Genomic DNA, 23,215 nt, shown 5'->3' on the forward strand with positions numbered 1-23,215 from the left:
AGTTTCTCGTATATTTAGATGTTGGAGATAGCATGTTGGCGAATTTCGTTGGAGATGAAGCGAAAAACAACAATGCTACTCCCTTAGAATTTGTTTAATAATAGTTATTTATAATACAAGTGCAGAAGGCATTGATATTCTTCCACGAGTTCAAAATTCAAAAACGAGCCACGAAGTGGCGAGTTTTGGAATGAACGAGTGGTAGAATAAGCCTTCTGTACGAGTATTATACATTATTTTCTCTAATTCTGTGGTTATTTCGTTCATTCTTCCACATCTTGTAGAACAAAATCGTGCGAGAATATATCAGAAACGCACAGTTTTCATGGTTATATTTTATTATTCTATGTTGGCCCTCCGAACTTTCCGCTACGGCTTTATCTGTCAATTCATCAAATTGCCTTAAAGAAATCAGTTCTGCCAACCAACATTTTTCAATGCAAAAATCACTAAATTGTATTTATGGAAATATTTCATTAATTTCAATGAAAATGCAATGAATTAGAGAAAATAATGTATAATACTCGTACAGAAGACTCATTCTACCACTCGTTCATTCCAAAACTCGCCACTTCGTGGCTCGTTTTTGAATTTTGAACTCGTGGAAGAATATCAATGCCTTCTGCACTTGTATTATAAATAACTATTCTCTAATTCATTGAATTTTCATTGAAATCAATGAAATATTTCCATAAATATATTTTAGTGATTTTTGCATTGAAAAATGTTGGTTGGCAGAACTGATTTCTTTAAGGCAAATTGATGAATTGACAGATAAAGCCGTGGCGGAAAGTTCGAAGTACCAACATAGAATAATAAAATATAACCATGAAAACTGTGCGTTTCTGATATATTCTCGCACGATTTTGTTCTACAAGATGTGGAAGAATCAACGGAATAACCAAAGAATTAGAGAAAAGTTATGTTTCACATTTTCGTTCGAGATGACTAATTGATATACAGGGTGTTGCTAAATTGGAGGTACAAATGAAAATGAGAGGTTCCTTGAATAATTAAAAAACCATGAATATCTGCCATTTTTCGAAAATAGAGCTGTTTTAAAGAGAACCAGTAGATTTATTTACGCATCTTATAGATCTATTAGGCCAATTGAAAAGTCCCCGATCTGATGCACAGATGACGGTGCTAGTATTAAATCTATATGATTTTCAGTTAGTACCAAAATTCGACAGCAGTCCAACCATTAGTTTGTGAAATATTGCGTAATGAGTGTAGCTATTTTTGTTATTTGAAAAAAGATGGAAAAAAATTCGTGTGCTGATAAAATATTGCTTTTTGAAGGGACAAAATACAGTTGAAGCAAAATCTTGGCTTGATGAAGAGTTTCCGGGGTCTGCACCAGGAAAATCAACCATCATTGATTAGTATGCTAAGTTAAAACGTGGTGAAATGAGCACCGAAGACGGCGAACGCAGTGGACGCCCAAAAGAGGCTGTCACCGACGCAAAAATCAAAAAAGTTCACAAAATAATGTTGAATGACTGTAAAGTGAAGTGGATCGAGATAGCAGACATTGTAAAGATATCATCTGAACGTGTACATAATATCATTCACGAATATTTGTATTTTTGAGAAAACTGTGTGCAAAATGGGTGCCGCGCGAGCTCACAATCGATCAAAAGGAACAACGTGTTAACGATTCTGAGCAGTGTTTGAAGCTCTTTAAGTGCAATAAACCTGAATTTTTGCGTCGATATGTCATTCGACAGTCAGCTGAAAGGACTGAACACGATGAACCGAATCCAAAGCGAGGAAAAACATTGATTACCTCCAAAAGGGCCAGACCATCAACAACGATTATTATATAGCGTTATTGGATCGTTTAAAGGATGAAATCGTTAAAAAACGGCCCCATTTGAAGGAAAAAGGTACTGTGTCATCAAGACAATGCGCCGTGTTTCAAATTAATGAAAACAATGGCAAATTTGCATGAATTGAACTTCGAATTGCTTCTGCATCCACTGTATCCGCCAGATCTGGCCCCCAGCGAATTTTTCCTGTTCTCAGACCTCAAAAGAATACTCGCTGGAAAGAAATTTAGCGCCAATGAAGAAGTAATCGCCGAAACTAAGGCCTATTTTGAAGCGAAGGACAAATCGTACTACAAAAATGGAATCGAAAAGTTGGAAGATCGCTATAATCGCTGTATCGCCCTCGAAGGCAATTATGTTGAATAATAAAATCGAATTCTGCCAAAAATAGTTATTTATTATACAAGGGAAAAAAGTATTAGATTTCAGCTCGAGGTTATGTTGTCTCCCGACGCGAAGCGGAGGGAGACAAAAAACCGAGAGCTAAAATCTAATATTTTTCCCGTGTATAATACACTATTTTTTTCTGTGACAGGAAAAACGACAATTTAATAGTGAAAGAACATATTATTACAATATATTAAAGTCAGAATGTAATCGATATGAAATTAGAATTTTTAAACTAGTTAGCTGCAATTAGACCTGCGTTGCTAAGGGAAACTTCAAAGTAATCAAATATCTGTCAATTTAATTTTGTGATTTGTTTCAAAAATTGCGAACTCAGTAATAATTGTTTAGTAGTTATTTTGTTGAATAATATTAAGTTAAAAAATGTCTGATTCCGAGTTTTCTCTGACTCCACCGGAGTTGATAGAAGCAGCGCAAGTAGCGTCACGAAAATTTTAAATTATTGCCAACTAAATCGCGGAAAATTTACGAAACCGCGTATTCAAGATTTATGGAATGGAAAATGAAAAAGACATGCAGTTCTTTCTCGGAGACAGTGTTATTGGCTTATTTTTCGGAACTGGCACAACAACAAAAGCCATCAACAGTGTAGTCGAATTATTATTATTCCTTTATCTATATGTAGATAAATATATATCCGGGAAAAAAGTAAAGACTTTTTTCCCGGGGAAAAAAGTAATTTCGTGAAAAGTCATATTTTGTTACCTGTCAACAGAGATAAAATGTCAAATTTTTTTTCCGTTAAGGAAAAAAATATGTTTTATAGACCGGGGACTTTTCACTTGGCCTGTTAGTATATGGAGTCCAAGGGCGTACACTAAAAAGATCCAGAGGCCAAGTCAGAACTTTCCTCTGACTTTCATTCAAATCACAGAACAAATCCAGCTGGACGTCCGCTCTCAAAGTCGTTCTTCACTCATTAAAATTTTTCAATTTGAGATTTTTTACGACTCAACTGGCGTTATAACCTATTGATGAATCGCCCCATTCACAAGATAATTTACATCTTCCGATTACCGTAAATTCCAACGGCTCGAGAAAGAGAAATGACCTATCCAAACGTTCCTTTCAACGAGACCCCATCCAGAAATGCTGATGCCAACTCGTTCCAGGGCATAAAACTGTAATTGCACAATTAAATCGAGTACTATCCTGTATACAAGCGGTAGAAACAGATGTGCTGTTTCGTCAGTGAAAATACACAAACGGTTCACGGTCTGTCAAAAAATAATCAGGGTTTATATCTGAATTCTCCTATCTATTATTAGACCGACAGGTCAAATCGAAGATGTTTTTCGGGATCCTATGCCAAATCGTCGATTCCGATACCTAAATACGTCATCTTGCATTTACGGGCCATGATAAATTCGTACAGTGGATTCTGATCGAGAAATGCAAGAGGTGAAGGGTTTTCCAATAACAATAAACACAAATAAAGCGTGTATCTTTCCATGATCAAATGGCATAACCTACTGAATACAAATGACATAAGGCATGTTAACAAAGAATTCAATGTTTACACAGGAAAAAGGAGAATTCTTCTGTGATTCAACTCTATGCTTACTCGCATCATGTTCTCAACTATATCGAGTAGTATTTTCCTTCATCCACAAGATTATTCTTTCGAACAAGAAGCAACATTTTTCGTCCTTCGAGCCGGATCAAACAAGTGTCCAATAAAATCGTTTTGAATAGCCCGATATCTGGGCAGCTGTTACTTTTGGAACTGTCATATTTTGACATTTGACAAGTAGAAACTACGCCATTACTGAAAATCGAACGATGCACGCTTCAACAACGCACTGAAATTGTTGAAATTCACTACAAATATGGTGAGAATTTTGCAATCCCTGGTTGCAAAATTAAAGCACTTTTGGGTGGACGTGAAGCACCTTCACAAATATAGTTCTATTCAGTGTATGTGTTCTCTTGCAAGGCAAATTAAACAAGTTAAAATCATTATAGTATTTTCCTTCATCCACAATTATACAGTCCTTCGAACAAGAAGCAACATTTTTGGTCCTTCGAGCCGGATCAAACAAGAGATCAAATACATTATTCAGAGTTGCCATTATAACCATCTTAAAATGAATCATTTTTATCGTAAATCTCGATATATAGGCTGTTTTTTTTCGAGGCATATAACTTTAAGTTGGCATTACTGTTCAAGATGGCGACCGATTTAACAGTTGTGAAGTGATTTATTCTCAGTTTGGTTTGGCAATGCATCATGAATAAACTCACGCCTGCACAACGCTTGCAAATAGTGCAATTTTATTTGGCAAATAATGGTTCTGTGCGGAATACGTATCGCGCACTACGTCCATTTTATTTTGTTTAGCGAAGAAGCGCACTTCTGGTTGAATGGCTACGTCAACAAACAAAACTGCAGCACTTGGAGTGAAGCTAATTCTCAAGTGTATGTCCAAACACCGTTACATCCAGAAAAACTGACTGTTTGGTGCGCTTTGTGAGCTGGTGGAATCATAGGTCCGTACTTCTTCAAAAACGATGATTGCCAGAACATTACAGTCAATGGTGATCGGTATAGAGCCATGATTACTAACTTTTTCATTCCTGAATTGAACAACCATGATGTCCAGGAGCTGTGGTTCCAACAAGACGGCGCAACATGTCACACAGCTCGTGCCACAATCGATTTATTGAAAGACACGTTTGGTGACCGCCTAATTTCACGTTTTGGACCTGTGAATTGGCCTCCAAGATCTTGTGATTCAACACCGCTAGACCACTTTCAGTGGGGCTATGTAAAGTCATTGGTCTATGCGGATAAGCCACAAACACTTGACCATTTGGAAGACAACATTCGCCGTGTTATTGCCGATATACGGCCACAAATGTTGGAAAAAGTCATCGAAAATTGGACGTCCAGATTGGACTACATCCGAGCCAGTCGTGGCGGTCATATGCCAGAAATCATATTTAAAATGTAATCTTTCCACAAGATTATCTTGCGGATAAATAAAATTCATGTCAATCGAATAATCCATCGTTGTTTTATTGCAATTTAAAGTTCTATAGCTCTAAAAAAACACCCTTTATAACAATTACTTATGTGATTGTCTGTAAACTGATGATACCTCAAATAGTGTCGATAAACAAGAGAAGCTTCTACTGAGGGAAATAGGTAAAATTCCTAGTCAATATTTGACAGATACGAAAACAGGTATCCTCGTTCTCTGAGTAAACAAATCACCCTGAATTTACGTAAACTTTTTCAGAGAACTACGCAATTTTACCTGGTATCCACGATAAGGTAAACAATAGGCAATTCTGCGATCTGTTCGAGAATTTATCTCACCATAAGACAGACCTCACCTATAGAAATGACCTTGGAAGAACGAGAATATTGTTTTGAATATAGAACGGAGGAGCTGACAAGGTGTATCGATGAGCCTCAACGATTTCGTTGCTGGGAACGCTCGGAAAATTCGATGAAATGATATTAGAAAAAGATGACGCAACGAACGGTTTGTGTTGCGAATGGACTTATTTATGGATACGGAAGATGTTTGCTCATTCGATGTGTTTAGATGAGGGAGACAAAAACAACTTTGCGAAGCCTTCGGCTCATACAGAGGTGTCGTAAATTGTTGGTTTTAATTGGAATATTTGAATGCCACTTTGATACAGGAGGTGGAACAGGGTATTTTGTGAAGATCTCAGATATATTTTGGGTTTGAAGGTATAAATGAAGAAACGACCTTTTTTTCGAGAGAAACACTGAATTTGCTCAATCCTGGTGTAATAGCAATGCACAGAGCTACTAAAGGGTGTTTTTTTTTTAGAGCTATAGAACTTAAAATTGGAATAAAACAACGATGGATTATTCGATTGACATGAATTTTATTTATCCGCAAGATAATCTTGTGGTATTACATTTTAAATATGATTTTTGGCATATGACCGCCACGGCTAGCTCGGAAGTAGTCCAATCTGGACGTCCCATTTTCGATGATTTTTTCCAACATTTGTGGCCGTATATCGGCAATAACACGGCGAATGTTGTCTTCCAAATGGTCAAGGGTTTGTGGCTTATCCGCATAGACCAATGACTTTACATAGCCCCACAGAAAGTAGTCTAGCGGTGTTAAATCACAAGATCTTGGAGGCCAATTCACAGGGCCAAAACGTGAAATTAGGCGGTCTCCAAACGTGTCTTTCAATAAATCGATTGTGGCACGAGCTGTGCGACATGTTGCGCCGTCTTGTTGGAAGCAGAGCTCCTGGACATCATGGTTGTTCAATTCAGGAATGAAAAAGTTAGTAATCATGGCACTATACCGATCACCATTGACTGTAACTTTCTGGCCATCATCGTTTTTGAAGAAGTACGGACCAATGATTCCACCAGCCCATAAAGCGCAACAAACAGTCAGAGTTTCTGGATGTAACGGTGTTTCGACATACACTTGAGGATAAGCTTCACTCCAAATGCGGCAGTTTTGTTTGTTGACGTAGCCATTCAACCAGAAGTGCGCTTCTTCGCTAAACAAAATAAAATGGACGTAGTGCGCGATACGTATTCCGCACAGAACCATTATTTTCGAAATAAAATTTGACAATTTGCAAGCGTTGTTCAGGCATGAGTCTATTCAAGATGAATTGCCAAACCAAACTGAGAATAAATCACTTGACAGCTGTTAAATCGGTCGCCATCTTGAACAGTAATGCCAACTTAAAGTTATATACCTCGAAAAGAACACCCTTCATTTCTCTAACATTGTATATCTTAAAAATTCGAGGTCCTAGGTAAAAATGAATACGTTAATTGAATTCAGGACATCAAATTGATATCAAAAACCTCGACACCAAAACAGCTGTTCCCCTGTGAATGGCAATGAAAAATTCTTGTGTAATATTCACTCATTCTTCACATAATTATTTCGAAAAATGGTGAACCCTCAATTACAGAAATAACTTACTAACTCCATCGACCATAGAATGAAACAGAAAAGAAACATAGAATCTAAGAAAGATCAAACGGTGACTCGAACACAGAGATCAACCCTATCTCCTCTTTCACTGACCCAAAAGGTCATTGAGAAACAGCAAAATAAAAAAGATTCCGTTTGGTCAACTCGGTTATCGTTGACCCGTCTCAGAACATATTTTAAACGTTATCAATTGCGTCTCAGGCATTGAGAGTTTCAATTTCGATTAAATAATCACGAACGGCTCATAATGGATCAGCAAATATAGACTCTTTTACATATTTTTCAAATTAATCAGTGATTTTTTTTCAGGCGGAGGAAATTTTTAGTCTTTTATGTATTCCATAACTTTCTTCATAGTTATATTAATGAAAATCCTTCTCGAAAGTCTCAATTTATGTGGATGTCGATAAATTGGGCCATACATCTTCTACTGTCAAAGGGCCAATTGGGCCTATCGATTCCGATTGGATAATCACGAAAGCGTATTGAGTCACCGAATTCGACATCTGCGGCACGAAAACCGACTTTCGGACCGGCTGTAGATCGAAAATAATATCCTGGCGCGGTTTGTTTGTGCGAAATATATTTATCGCTGACTGATTAGCTTCTCCTACAAACGAATCTGACCTGAATAAAACTGTCCCGCAAATGGTTTCCGGGTTTTCGCGGATATTCGCGTGGATGATATTTCGTTTTGATGCCTCTCAGAGAGGTTTACAGGGTGAGCTTTATACACTGTGACCGTATAGTATGGAAGAAATTCATTTTTAGCTAAACAGACCGTTTTAAGAAATAATCATGAAACACGTCGATTTTTTATTTTAATTTACCGTTTTTTGAAGTAATAATATAATATACAGGGTGAATTACTTTCGAGTAATAACGTCACCGTCATTTTTTTGAAAGGAACACCCCCATTTTGTCTCAATTTTCCGATTACTTTAGCTGAGCTGATTCCAAAAATGTATCACATGTTTTTTTTAAATTGATAAGAAATAATTTCTTTCATATTCTGTCTGCTAGACGACAAGTACCAAACATGTTTGGAAACAGCTCATTTCTATTAATCTAATGATATAACAAACTACAGGGTGTTACATTCAAACCAATTGCCGCTAGACAATAAGTATTTTTGATAATATTGTTAATTTTACTAATAAAGAATGTTATGCGTTACTTTATGAGCACACACAAAACTATTGTATTTTTTTCCACTCCGTACCAATTGGAATCAACATGTGATACATTTTTGGAATCAGCTCAGCTGTAAACTAAAAATGAATTTGTTCCTTACTTTACGGACACAGTGTGAATTAAAATAATGGAAATGATAATAATTCGCATTTAATATCAATTTAATAGATTTCCACCTCAGAGTAATAAACATAGATAGAAGGAGCATATGTCATTTTCAGTAAGCAAATTTTGTCCCCAAAATTAACTATAAAATTTGACATTAAGCGCGCGGAAATGAAAACATATCAGTGATACGATATTCCACTCAATTCGCGAGTTTCTCCACGAAGAACGCATTTCTTATGTCCCATAGTGAATCAATGTTTCATAGCAACTCAAAATATATTGAAATAAATATCAAAATATATCAGAAATTCAGAAAACAAACTTCAAGCGCGCCAAACGACGTGAAACTACCGATGACGCTAGAAGAGCAAAAGTTGCCAAACCTTGAATTTCAGCAGGTAGATGCAGAAAATAATGAATATTCTGCTTATTATAAATTCGGCAATTAGAAAAACTATCGGATTCCAAATATTCAAATTTGCATATTTAATCGGGAATCTCTCAAATAAATATATTTCATTCAATATAATATAACGGGTATTTTTTTTTCGAGGTATATAACTTTATGTTGGCATTACTGTTCAAGATGGCGACCGATTTAACAGTTGTCAAGTGATTTATTCTCAGTTTGGTTTGACAATTCATCATGAATAGACTCACACCTGAACAACGCTTGCAAATAATGCAATTTTATTTCGAAAATAATGGTTGTGTGCGAAATACGTATCGCGCACTACGTCCATTTTATTTTGTTTAGCGATGAAGCGCACTTCTGGTTGAATGACTACGTCAACAAACAAAACTGCCGTATTTGGAGTGAAGCTAATCCTCAAGTGTATGTCAAAACATCGTTACATCCAGAAAAACTGACTGTTTGGTGCGCTTTATGAGCTGGTGGAATCATTGGTCCGTACTTCTTCAAAAACGATGATGGCCACAACGTTACAGTCAATGGTGATCGGTATAGAGCCATGATTACTAACTTTTTCATTCCTGAATTGAACAACCATGATGTCCAGGAGCTGTGGTTCCAACAAGACGGCGCAACATGTCACACAGCTCTTGCCACAATCGATTTATTGAAAGACACGTTCGGTGACCGCCTAATTTCACGTTTTGGACCTGTGAATTGGCCTCCAAGATCTTGTGATTTAACACCGCTAGACTACTTCCTGTGGGGCTATGTAAAGTCATTGGTCTATACGGATAAGCCACAAACCCTTGACCATTTGGAAGACAACATTCGCCGTGTTATTGCCGATATACGGCCACAAATGTTGGAAAAAGTCATCGAAAATTGGACGTCCAGATTGGACTACATCCGAGCCAGCCGTGGCGGTCATATGCCAGAAATCATATTTAAAATGTAATGCCACAAGATTGTCTTGCGGATGAATAAAATTCATGTCAATCGAATAATCCATCGTTGTTTCATTGCGATTTAAAGTTCTATAGCTCCAAAAAAACACTCTTTTCATTCATAACGATACAGTAAAATTGTGGATTTGAAAATACATATATCACAATCCTACAACGTAACCTAACCATGTTGAGGACATGTAAAAATTGCGTATACTCCCCCTATCTATTTTTATTACTCTACGAGAATCACGTAATTCTATGTTTTATTTTCAGGTTAATTGAGTTATCAAGACTTCGTATAAACATTACATCAATACGCATTTTAACAAGCGCGCAAAAGCTCCTGACTCCACGCCAACTGTTTCCCGCAATTTTAAAATATCCCATAAAATTTGCGAATAAATCCGAAAACAAAGCACAGAGTAAACATTTCGGATAAATGACGATCTCTAGCCATTCGGGCACGGTTCACAAAAACCGAAATAGACGCTGCCTGACCAATCCCGGCCCACTCTGATAAAGTACAATGATCCGGTGTGCTCAATTTGCTATCTGAAAAAATTTCTGAGTGTTCCAACAACAAGCCAGATAGATAGATAATCGACCTTATTAGAGAGGAGGGCGATAGCCGATTCGATTTTTTTAATTTCGGCTGTATATCGGGGACAAAAAGAAGGATCATAAATCACAGGACAGAACGGAGGAGGTCGAAGATCGCACCAATCGTAAAAAAAAGTTTTTCTTTTGTCGCGTAAACAAAACGAACGCGGAAGGAATCGCTAATAGCGATAAGAAGTTTATGGAGGGATAGCATTGGCTTATCTGACTCGATAATTAAAATTTCATTGGACGTGCAAGGAATTTGAAACGCAGTATAAACTATGTATACAACGTAACTATATATAATACCATTATGGACAAGAAGTGAGGAGACTGATTGAATTAAAATATACTAAGTGACATACAAAATAAAGGACACAGCACAAAACTAGCAATAATAAATTTACTACATGTATATTTGGGTTAGGTTAGAAATAAAGGGAGTTTTTTTAGAGCTATAGAACTTTAAATTGCAATAAAACAACGATGGATTATTCGATTGACATGAATTTTATTTATCCGCAAGATAATCTTGTGGCATTACATTTTAAATATGATTTCTGGCATATGACCGCCACGGCTGGGTCGGATGTAGTCCAATCTGGACGTCCAATTTTCGATGACTTTTTCCAACACGGCGAATGTTGTCTTCAAATGGTCAAGGGTTTGTGGCTTATCCGCATAGACCAATGACTTTACATAGCCCCACAGAAAGTAGTCTAGCGATGTTAAATCACAGGATCTTGGAGGCCAATTCACAGGTCCAAAACGTGAAATTAGGCGGTCACCAAACGTGTCTTTCAATAAATCGATTGTGGCACGAGCTGTGTGACATGTTGCGCCGTCTTGTTGGAACAACAGATCCTGGACATCATGGTTGTTCAATTCGGGAATGAAAAAGTTATTAATCATGGCTCTATACCGATCACCATTGACTGTAACGTTCTGGCCATCATCGTTTTTGAAGAAGTACAGACCAATGATTCCACCAGCCCATAAAGCGCACCAAACAGTTAGTTTTTCTGGATGTAACGGTGTTTCGACATACACTTGAGAATTAGCTTCACTCCAAATGCGGCAGTTTTGTTTGTTGACGTAGCCATTCAACCAGAAGTGCGCTTCATCGCTAAACAAAATTCGCTTATGAAAATTGGGAACAACGGCAATCTCATTTTGCACTATTTGCAAGCTTTGTTCGGGCGTGGGTCTATTCATGATGAATTGCCAAACCAAACTGAGAATAAATCACTTGACAGCTGTTATATCGGTCGCCATCTTGAACAGTAATGCCAACTTAAAGTTATAGTCCTCGAAAAAAAAACACCCTTTATAAGGTGTAGTAAAAAGAAATCCATCATTTTTTAATCTAAAACAAGGCTTCAATTACCATAGTTTCGATATAGGTCAAATAGGTATGCACCGCTTTGTTCGATAAATTGTTGTCATTTTGAAGATAATATCATTTTACCTCTCTCAAAGAAGCTCTCGTCTTATAGGCAATAAATTGAGACAGTTGATTTTCACAAGCCTCTGTAGATGGTAATCACTTGGTGTCAGGTCCGGACTATAAGGCGGATGCATAAGAACCTCCCAACCAAGCTCCTGGAGCTTCTGGAAAGTCACTATTGATGTATGTGGCCAGGCATTGTCCTAATGGAGCACAATTCATTTCCTATTGGACAAAGCTGGCCACTTCTGGGCGATTGCTTCCTTCAGACGACCCAATTGTTGACAGTACAGTTCCGAGTTAACAGTTGTGCCGTAGGGAAGCAGCTCATAGTAGATAATTCCCTGCCAATCCCACTAAACACACAGCAAAACCTTCCAGGCCGTCAATCCTAGCTTGGCCATCGTTTCTGCCGGCTCACCGCTTTTCAACCACGACCGTTTTTGCTTGAAGTTGTCGTAAGTGATCCACCTCTCATCACCAGCCACCCACCGCTTCAAAAATGGATCGATTTTGTTGCGATACTGCAGCTATTCGCAGATGGAAATTCGGTCCATGCAGTTTTTTGCGTCAACTCGTTTGGTACCCATACATCGAGCTTCTTCTTGAGCCCAGCCTTATGCAAATGGTGCCAAACGGTGTTTAGTGCAAACTTTAGCTTTTGGGCAATCGAAACAGTGCTTACACGACGATCGGACTGGACAATGTCGATGATTTTATCGACACCAGTAATAAAAAGTAAGAGAAGCTCTTGAAAGTGACTTTATTGAAGGATAAAGTCGAATTCCCAAGACTTATTGATTGAAGTATAAGATTTAAATTGGAAATAATTATTGAATATAGATGAGAAAACTCCTATATTCCGTTTTTTCTAGCATTTTTCCTCCTAATTCTTTGGAGCATTCATATCTATCATTTCAACTAACTCATTTGACCTTTATCAGTTATTGTTCCTCTATCAGATTCCTGGTATCATTTAGTCATTTTTATTACATTCTTCCTTTATGTCTCACAAGATCTTCCCAGAAATGATGTTCTAAACGCTCTGCTACACAGGTCAACGTATGTATTATCGATTAGCTTCTATGAATTCCACACAATTCCCTCTATTTCGACACCTATGACAATTCATTTTTGCCTGACCTGCCATTGAGGAAGTAATAAGGGCATTGAACGGGAATAAACGGTAGACAGACATGATCGACACATTTATTGATATCGAGGGAGATAGTGATTGGAAAAAAAAGAACGTTATTGAAAAAACTTACTAAACAGGATAAAACGGTGAGGAAATTGTATTTATGCATTCGAGGAAATGGGTAATAGGACAAATACTTCGATTGAGGAAAACTGCAGAGGGTACTGGAGGTGAATGAACTATGTGTATTTGGCATGCATTATTCTTTATTCGATTTGTTTTTATTGATTTTGAAAATTGCAAAACACAACCTTAAGGTAACATCAAAAAATTAAGCCCCCCTGATAAGAGTATATTTCGATTTTTGTATATTTATAAAACACTGTTTTTGATGAACCTGGAATCATTCATTCAATATAATTACTTTATTCCTTTATGTCTCAGAAATAATTTTCAAAAGCGATATTTCCATTACTTCAAAATAAACGCAGTAAAGAGTCTGACAGTAAATATAAAACAATTTCAAGCTCCTTGCAAAATTCCAAGCTGATCACATCATCAGAATATAGGAAAAGAAATACCCAACATTTCTGAGACCATAGATACGATCAGGTTGAGACCTGGAGTAATGAACATAGAGGGAGTATACGCAATTTTTACATGTCCCCAACATGGTTAGAATACGTTGTCGGATTGTGATATATTTTCAAATCCACAATTTTACTATATCGTTATGAATGTATATTATATTGAATAAAATATATTTATTTCAGTGATTCCCGATTAAATATGCAAATTTGAATATTTGGAATCCGATTATTGTTCCTATTTGTCGAATTTATAATAGGCAAAATATTAATTTTTTATTATATTATCAGGTGTGTGAATAAGTCTTTCCCGTTTTTTGTAAGAGATGGCGCCACCAATACTGTGCGAGTATTTAATGGTTACATATGTCATAATCAAAGCTTATTCATCTGTCAACAATTCCACACTAACACATTAGTTGAAATTTTTTCGCATCATAAATTTTTGAAATCGTGAAAATGTCGAAATTTGAGCCGAGACGACGTCATTTGCGGGAAGTTTCACTTTATTTGTTCAATTTGAAGAAATCTGCTGCCGAGGCGCATCGGTTGCTTCAGGAAGCTTATGGAGAAGGTTGTGTCGATGATTCAAGTGTTCGCGGATGGTTTCGACGCTTCAAAAGTGGCGATTTCGACGTGGAAGACAAGGAGCGTTCCGGGCGGCCGCAAATCTTTGAAGATCAAGAATTGGTGACTTTGCTTGATGAAGATTCGTGTCAAACGCAAGAAGAACTTGCTGAAGGATTGGGAGTTGACCGAACAACCATTTCCAAGCGTTAGAAAGCCATGGGAATGATCCAAAAGCAAGGAAATTGGGTGCCGTACGAACTGAAGCTGAGAGACGTCGAACGGCGTTTTTTCACTTGCGAACAGCTGCTTCAGCGACATAAAAGAAAGGGTTTTCTGCATCGTATCGTGACTGGCGATGAAAAGTGGATCCGTTACGATAATCCTAAGCGAAGAAAATCATGGGGACTACCCGACCATGCATAATCATCGACGGCCAAGCCAAATATTCATGGCGCCAAGCTCATGCTCTGTATATGGTGGGACCAGCTAGGTGTAGTTTACTATGAGCTTCTGAAACCGAATGAAATGATCACAGGCGAGGTCTATCGACGACAATTGATGCGTTTGAGACGCGCACTGCGAGAAAAACGGCCACAATACTCCGACAGGCACGACAAAGTTATTTTGCAACATGACAATGCTCGCCCACATGTTGCACAGCCGGTGAAAACATACTTAGAAACGCTCAAATGGGAAGTCCTACCCTACCCCACCCGCCGTATAGTCCAGACATTGCTCCGTCTGATTACCATCTCTTCAGATCGATGACGCATGGCCTGGCTGACCAGCACTTCCATTCCTACGAGGAAGCCAAAAAATGGGTGGATGACTGGATAGAGGCCAAACCGGTCGAATTTTTTCGCAACGGGATTCGTATGTTGCCAGAAAGATGGGTAAAAGTTGTAGCTAGCGATGGCCAATACTTTCAATAATTCATTTGTAACCATTTTTTCACAATAAAGGCTCAAAATTTGAAAAAAAAACGGGAAAGACTTATTCACACACCTTATAATAATTAATATTATATTAATTATAATATTAAATAATATTATATTAATTTTTTATTATATTATATTAATTTTTTATTATTTTTTTTTTGGTGTTATATTCTCTTTGAACATTTATCTGTAATGTCATACTTCTGCAAATAAAGAAATTTATTTATAATGTATTTATTTATTTATTTTTCTGTATCTACCTGCTGAACGCACTTGGCCAAGGTTTGGCAACTATTGCTCTCCTATTTTCATCGGTTGTTTCACGTCGTTTGGGATTGTATTCAATGAAATATATTCATTTGAGTGATTCCCGATTAAATATTCAAATTTGATTATTGGGAATCCGATATTTTTCCTAATTGTCGAATTTATAATAAGCAGAATATTTATTATTTTCTGTATCTACCTGCTGAAATCCAAGGTTTGGCAACTTTTGCTCTCCTAGTGTCATCGATTGTTTCAAGTCGTTTGGCGCGCTTGAAGTTTGTCTTCTGAATTTCTGATATATTGAGGTATTTATTTCAATATATTTCGAGGTAATATGAAACGTTGATTCACTATGGGATATAAGAAGCGAGTTCTTTGTGGAGAAACTCGCGAATTGAGTGAAATATCGTATCACTGATATGTTTTCATTTCCGCGCGCTTCATGTCAAACTTGATAGTTCATATTGGGGACGAAATTTGCTTACTGAAAATGACATGTGCACCCTCTATCTATATTTATTACTCTAAGCGTCAGATCCATAAAAATTCAAGCAGAATACATATCTAAAAAAAAATGAGCAAAGCTTTGAAGTAATAACTAATAGCGCGCAAAACGAAGTGAAACAACCGATGACACTAGGAGAGCAAAAGTTGCCAAACCTTGGATTTCAGGTAGATACAGAAAATAATAAATATTCTGCTCATTATTAATTTGATAATCAAGAAAAATATTGGATTCCAAATATTCAAATTTGCATATTTAATCGGGAATCACTCCAATAAATATATTTCATTCAATATAATATACATTCATAATGATATAGTAAAATTGTGGATTTGAAAATATATCACAATCCGACAACGTAATCTAACCATGTTGGGGACATGTAAAAATTGCGTATACTCTCTCTATGTTTACGTACTTCTCCAACTGTCACATTAAAAAAAAATTATGGCGAAAAAACGTCTTACACATTTATGCGGAATCATAGAATATCATAATAAGGCGTTTTATTACGACGAACGCTCGCTTCAAGACAATTATTGAATCAGACCCAGAGAGAAATTCGTCGCACAAAAACGTCTTATAACATTCTAAGTTACCATAGAGTATAATTAGTTATTGAATATGAAAATCTAGACCTAGGCCTTGTTTTGCGACGAACTTTACTGTTTGATATGACAAGCTCGACAGCTGAAGCTCTCATATTTTATTAAACAATTCCAGTAAAAAATCGTGTTTTCTTAAACGCTCCCTCAACTTTTCAATGTGGAAAACATTCTTCTTTGTCTTCATTAAAGCCAAAATTCTTTCCCTGAGGCAGAATACCAGACAAATTTCTCCCGATAACTCCATTTCATCTTTTTGCCCAATTATTCCGATGTCACAGCGAATAATAAAGTTGACTCTGTGTCAAACGTCTTATTATTAACGGGCAAACCACGAACACCTGCAGAGAGAAACGTGCAGGCGATGTGTTGGCCTCACGACAAGCATATTCTCAATGCCAGATCCATCCCAGTATTCGTTGTGAAGTAACAGCATTGGGAATGAGGAGAAATATGACAGAGGATAACAAGCGGTTTGAATTTTGATGAGAGCAAAGCACGATTCCTACAAATCTAGGCTGACTACAATAACATATCGGTATCAAACTCTTGCTTTACTCAAGTTGATTTATGTGTCAATTGCGCAATTGTCGCATGAATGAACCAGCGCTCAAAAGATCCCGACTGAATTTCTGATTTCTGAATTTCTGAAAGAATCAGGTATTCATTTCAATATATTTTGAGGTGATATGAAACGTTGATTCACTAAGGGACATAAGAAGTGCGTTCTTTGTGGAGAAATTCGCGAATTGAGTGAAATATCGTATCACTGATATGTTTTCATTTCCGCGAGATTCATGTCAAATTAGATAGACAAAATTTGCTTACTGAAAATGACATTTTATGCTTCCTCTATTTATGTTTATTACTCTGAGATCTAAATCTAAATCATTGTATTGAAACGTTCGTCGTAATAAAACGCCTTATTATGATATTCTATGATTCTGCATAAATATCTAAGACGTTTTTTCGCGAAAAAATTTCTTTTAAATGTGGCAGATTTCAACTTTTTAGAATGTGTCGCGAAAAAACGCCTGGCGTTTATGTAACAAGCGTTCATTAAAATTCGTGATCAAGAGTGCTGTGGAGAAATAAGAGTGGATTTTCTGTGATTACAAGTAGCGCTTAGCTTGTACCATACATAGATTCCAGATTCGAAGTATCTAAACAAATGTTAGTGATATGATACAAGCTAAGCACTTCTTGTAATCACAGAAAATCCACTCTAATTTCTCCACAGCCCTCTTGACTACGAATTTTAATGAACACTCGTCGCAAAGGCGAATCATAGAGTATGAACTTTAACTTCCCTAGAAAATAAGTAATGTGTGAAACGAGACTCCATTGTGTAATTTTGTGATTATTACATAGTCTCTATATTTCCAAAATCAACTGAACCATCGAAGCGAAAAGTAGAATTTCTGGCAGGACCACTAGTATCGTGAATATTTCTTGAAAATATTGATAAAATATCGGTCACCCATCCAGATACTGACACCGCCCGACGCTGCTCAGATAATCTGCGAGGTATGAGGAAACAACAAAGCGTTGTGCAAAATTCGCGGTGTTTTTCGACATCGGAAAGGGTTAGGTCCGGGGAGGGGGAAATAGCGAGTGAGACCGCATGGACGAAAACAATATCGCGACCTATTAATACAAGACCTTGGCGCCTCGTGCCGTTATCCTCAGACTCCAATATTATCGTTGAGTTACGCGCTAATCTCAATAATAGGCCAAAATGAATACATATTTTGCTCTGTGCACGCACCGGCAAATTTGAGGGAACTGGCTCTTGATGAAGGTGTGGGAAAGAAATTAGAAAATTCATTAATAGGTAATAATTAATATTATTTCTACCTGTAATACATAGTGTTGCTTAATTGGAGGTACAAACGAAAATGAGAGATTCCTCGGTTAATTTTAAGAAGAAAAAGTCCTATAAATATGGGCCCGCAAACGCATTGTTTTGGAGATACAAGGTGTTGAAGTTTTATCTCATAGTAACGGTTGTTTTTCTTCGAGGTATATAACTTTAAGTTGGCATTACTGTTCAATATGTCGACCGATTTAACAGCTGTCAAGTGATTTATTCTCAGTTTGGTTTGGCAATTCATCATGAATAGACTCACGCCTGAACAACGCTTGCAAATAGTGCAATTTTATTTCGAAAATAATGGTTCTGTGCGGAATACGTATCGCGCACTACGTCCATTTTATCGTCGAATTTTGTTTAACGATGAAGCGCACTTCTGGTTGAATGGCTACGTCAACAAACAAAACTGCCGCATTTGGAGTGAAGCTAATCCTCAAGTGTATGTCGAAACACCGTTACATCCAGAAAAACTGACTGTTTGGTGCGCTTCATGGGCTGGTAGAATCATTGGTCCGTACTTCTTCAAAAACGATGATGGCCAGAACTTTACAGTCAATGGTGATCGGTATAGAGCGATGATTAATAACTTTTTCATTCCTGAATTGAACAACCATGATGTCCAGGAGCTGTGGTTCCAACAAGACGGCGCAACATGTCACACAGCTCGTGCCACAATAGATTTATTGAAAGACACGTTTGGTGACCGCCTAATTTCACGTTTTGGACCTGTGAATTGGCCTCCAAGATCTTGTGATTTAACACCGCTAGACTACTTTCTGTGGGGCTATGTAACGTCATTGGTCTATGCGGATAAGCCACAAATCCTTGACCATTTGGAAGACAACATTCGCCGTGTTATTGCCGTTATACGGCCACAAATGTTGGAAAAGGTCATCGAAAATTGGACGTCCAGATTGGACTACATCCGAGCCAGCCGTGGCGGTCATATGCCAGAAATCTTATTTAAAATGTAATGCCACAAGATTATCTTGCGGATAAATAAAATTCATGTCAATCGAATAATCCATCGTTGTTTTATTGCAATTTAAAGTTCTATAGCTCTAAAAAAAACACCCTTTACAAACAAATACAAAGAGATTCCTGGGTTAATTTTAAGAAGAAAAAGTCCCATAAACATGTACCCGCAAACGCTTTGTTTTCGAGATACAGCGTGTTAAAGTTTGATTTGTTTTCAAGTTTTTCTTCATAACACCTTCCCTTCACAACATATCTAACTCAAATTTGGCATGGATATTCCACTTTGAAGTTTTTATTATGTGATTCGTTAATTTTGAATGCAAATCTACAAGGTGATAGTTTTTCTGGAACATTGCCTGCTTCTTTCCTCCAAATTTTTTTTTTTGGTGCACAACTGTTAGTTTAGAAAAATGTGAATAAAAACTTTGTTCCAGTACTACACTTTTTGGTGTCTTGTAGTTTTGTCGTAAAGACTACCGATTTCGAGAAAAAAATTCAAACAATTCTCTAGTGAACGTCAAAATCAAATCATTATAAAGATCCAGTAAGTAAACTAGTGATGAATGAATTAATTATAAGTTTTGATATTCATCAACCATTCTGTAGCGGAGATCAATAAAGAATCGATAAACTGGTATAATCACCACAAAAAAGTAGGACTACAAGAAACACCCTGTATCTCGAAAACAAAGCATTTGTAGTCCAATTTATAGGACTTTTTTCTTAAAATTATCCAAGGAATCTCTAATTTGCCTTTTGAAGTACTTCCAATTTAAGAACACCCTGTATAACTAACATAATGCAACAATGCAAATAAACAACAACATTCCAGGACATAACCTTATGAATTGATAGCTCTTGTTAAAATAAAAAGATCTTTCCAGTAATTTTTTTACCTAGAATCCCTTGGGAGATACAGGCTGTTGAACTTAATTTTTTTTCCATTTATTCATGTAAATTCTAAACGATTTGAGATAATAAGCGTTTGAATTTTGGAGAATATTCTACTCAGATGATTTCTAATATTTTTATGTTTTTGTTGAGTTCCTACAATGCCTCAGTGGTGTAATTCAACAGACTGTATCTCCGCAGGGATTCAAGATGAAAGAAAATCACTGAATGAACTTATTTTAACTAGAACTATATCTTCATTCAACTTCCAGCCTGTTGAAAGGAGTAAATGCTGAATATTAATATAAAAAAGGCATTTCTTTCGCTAACAATTTTGTTGTTGAGTTTTAGCGGTGATTAAATTATTAAAGTGAATGTTAACATTAAATAAATATCATAAAATGATCTGAATTGAGTAGACTATGCTTTTAACATAAGGGAGACTCACACTACTCCCCCCTTTGATTAAGTGAAGTAGCTTATCAAATATTGGTCACGCAAAAAAAAAATTTTTTTTTTTTTGGGTTCTGTCTGAAATCAATCTTGTTTTTACACTTGCAAATAATCAAAAATGAAACATTTCTGATTCGAACTATCGAAAAGTGTCGTTATTAATATTTCGACCCATCCAAACTCCAAATATTCAATCTAACAAACCTCCCAGCCGCCAAATTTAGCGGTGACCGCTCAAAGTTACCAAAACATTCATGCAAATTTTCGTTGACGTTCCTTCTGTGACATAAACGGTGTTTCCTAGTCGTACGACAGTCGCGTACGTTCAAAATAAACCAGGACCAACGGCGATCACTTTAATGAACGAGGTTGAATTAGCTAAACGCTCGATATAAACATAAATTAGACGATAAATATAATAATTATCTCTAATTTACCAAATGTCGAGCGTAGACCTCGCAATTGTTACACATCCCAGGCCTGGGTCATTATTTTACACGATTAAATTAGGTACGAGGATCGCGGTTGCCATTTTAGACTGCCACAGCTTTTTGCAAAACGTTTCCAACGACGTCTACTTTACATTAGTAGTAGAGTTCACTAACATACTTTTTTCTGAAATACTCTACTATGCTCATTTTGGTAGAGTTTTTTTTTATTCCCGTTTGCTAGTAATTTAAAAATTTTTTTGGAAGGCTGAACAAGCAAGCAGCTAAAAAGACACACTATCCCCTACTAAAACCAAACTTTTTTTTTGTTTACATTGGCTTAGTCAACTAACAAACCAGTAGAGTTAGATTGTGGAAACGGAAGAGTCGAATGTAATAGTCTGCCATATTTCAAACGGCGTTAAAGTCTGGTTTACATTAGTAGTAGAGTTCACTAGCATACTTCTTCCTGAAATACTCTACTATGCCCTTTTTGGTTGAGCATTATACTGTATTCCCGTTTGCTAGTAATTTAAAAAGATAGTTCGAATGCTGAACATATAAGCAGCTAAAAAGACACACCATCCTCTGCTAAAACCAAACTTATGTTTGTTTACATTGGTTTGGTCAACAAACAAACCAGTAGAGTTAAATTGTGAAAGTTGGATAGTCGAGTGTAATAGTCTGCCATATTTTTTTGCGAAACGTTTCCAACATAGTTATTTCAAACGGCGTTAAAGCCTGGTTTACATTAGTAGTAGAGTTCATTAGCATTCTCTATCTGAAACACTCTACTATGCTCGCTTTGGTAGAGTATTGTACTGTATTCCCGTTTGCTAGTAATTTGAAAAGATAGTTCGAATGATGAAGCATGGAAGCAGGTAGAAAGACACACACTATACTCTTCTAAAACCAGTAGAGTTAGATAGTGGAAGTGGTATAGTCGAATGTAATTGTACCAACATAAACCGGGCTTAAAACCAGGTTTATATTGGTAGAATTAGCAGTAGAGTTCGGTGGTAGAGTTCTATTAATTATTTCCCTACTCGAATAATGAACAAGTTGTACTAGTGACAGTAGAGTACCTACTACAGATAATACAGGGGAGAGTAAACTCCCCTATAGTTTTCCGTTTCGGGAAACACAGCATTTGATAACGCAGGCCAACAAAATGAAAGAAATATTGGTGCCAGAAATCAATTTCAATTGCTTGTAATGTGCTGATTTCAAAAACGCCACCAAATTGTTTCTATCAGCTCTAGTTTTTGAGATAATGCTTAATTGATGTTCGTTCTGATACTAGCCAAAAATAAAGATATAAATAAATCGACAAAAATTGTAATTTTGAGACATTCATTCATATCAAAAATATTGTTATGATGTGAATTGCACCATGACCAAAATTATGAATGTTCATAAGTCAAAATAATAGAAAAAACCTTAGACTTCCAGAAACTTCATAACTAGACAATTTCAATTCCATTTCTTATGCTTTTTTTTTTCATTTTCTAACGCAGCTTCAAAAAAAAACTACAACTCACCTGTTCATTGCAGGTGCCCAAATGTGGCAACTGAAAAGAAAAACAAAATATTAATGCAATAAACATTTCTAACAAGCAAACATTAAAATCAACATAACATCTAGATAAAAATGTATATTCAGGAAGAGCATAATAAAACTGTTCCCACCGGCACAAACAAACTATAAAAAAATTTCATTTATGAACTGTGTCCACTCATATGAAAACATTCTGAATAAACGCGAAGAAGACAAGGTCAGTTATGATCGTAAAAATGTTGCAAAATTAAATGAAGTTTTATGGTTTTCCATATCAATTGAACTTATTTCCGTGCTTACAATTGGAATTGTTAATTTTACAACTCCAAGACCGTTGGATGTAGGTCGAAACAATTATTTGGAGTATTGTGAACTAAAACAGGTTCCAAATTTAGATTTTACTAGTAGATAGACGTCCTGTTGTTTCAATGGAAGAATTGAATCGTAAATTTAATAATAATAATAATTATTAATATACAGGTTGGTCCAGATTTAAGTGCAATAAATTTGGCGTC

General features: G+C 36.5%; 1 protein-coding gene across 1 annotated transcript in view; it reads right to left on the bottom strand.

The window, feature by feature from the left end:
• LOC123672714 (sestrin homolog) overlaps positions 1 to 23,215 on the bottom strand; it is an 83,276-nt gene that overhangs the window by 42,159 nt on the left and 17,902 nt on the right. The window contains exon 5 of the mRNA XM_045606964.1: positions 22,684 to 22,713. Coding sequence (XP_045462920.1) covers positions 22,684 to 22,713 — 30 coding nt within the window. The remainder of the gene's footprint in view (positions 1 to 22,683; positions 22,714 to 23,215) is intronic.

This window comes from Harmonia axyridis, chromosome 2 (genome assembly GCF_914767665.1).
Source record: "Harmonia axyridis chromosome 2, icHarAxyr1.1, whole genome shotgun sequence".
NCBI classification, from domain to species: domain Eukaryota; kingdom Metazoa; phylum Arthropoda; class Insecta; order Coleoptera; family Coccinellidae; genus Harmonia; species Harmonia axyridis.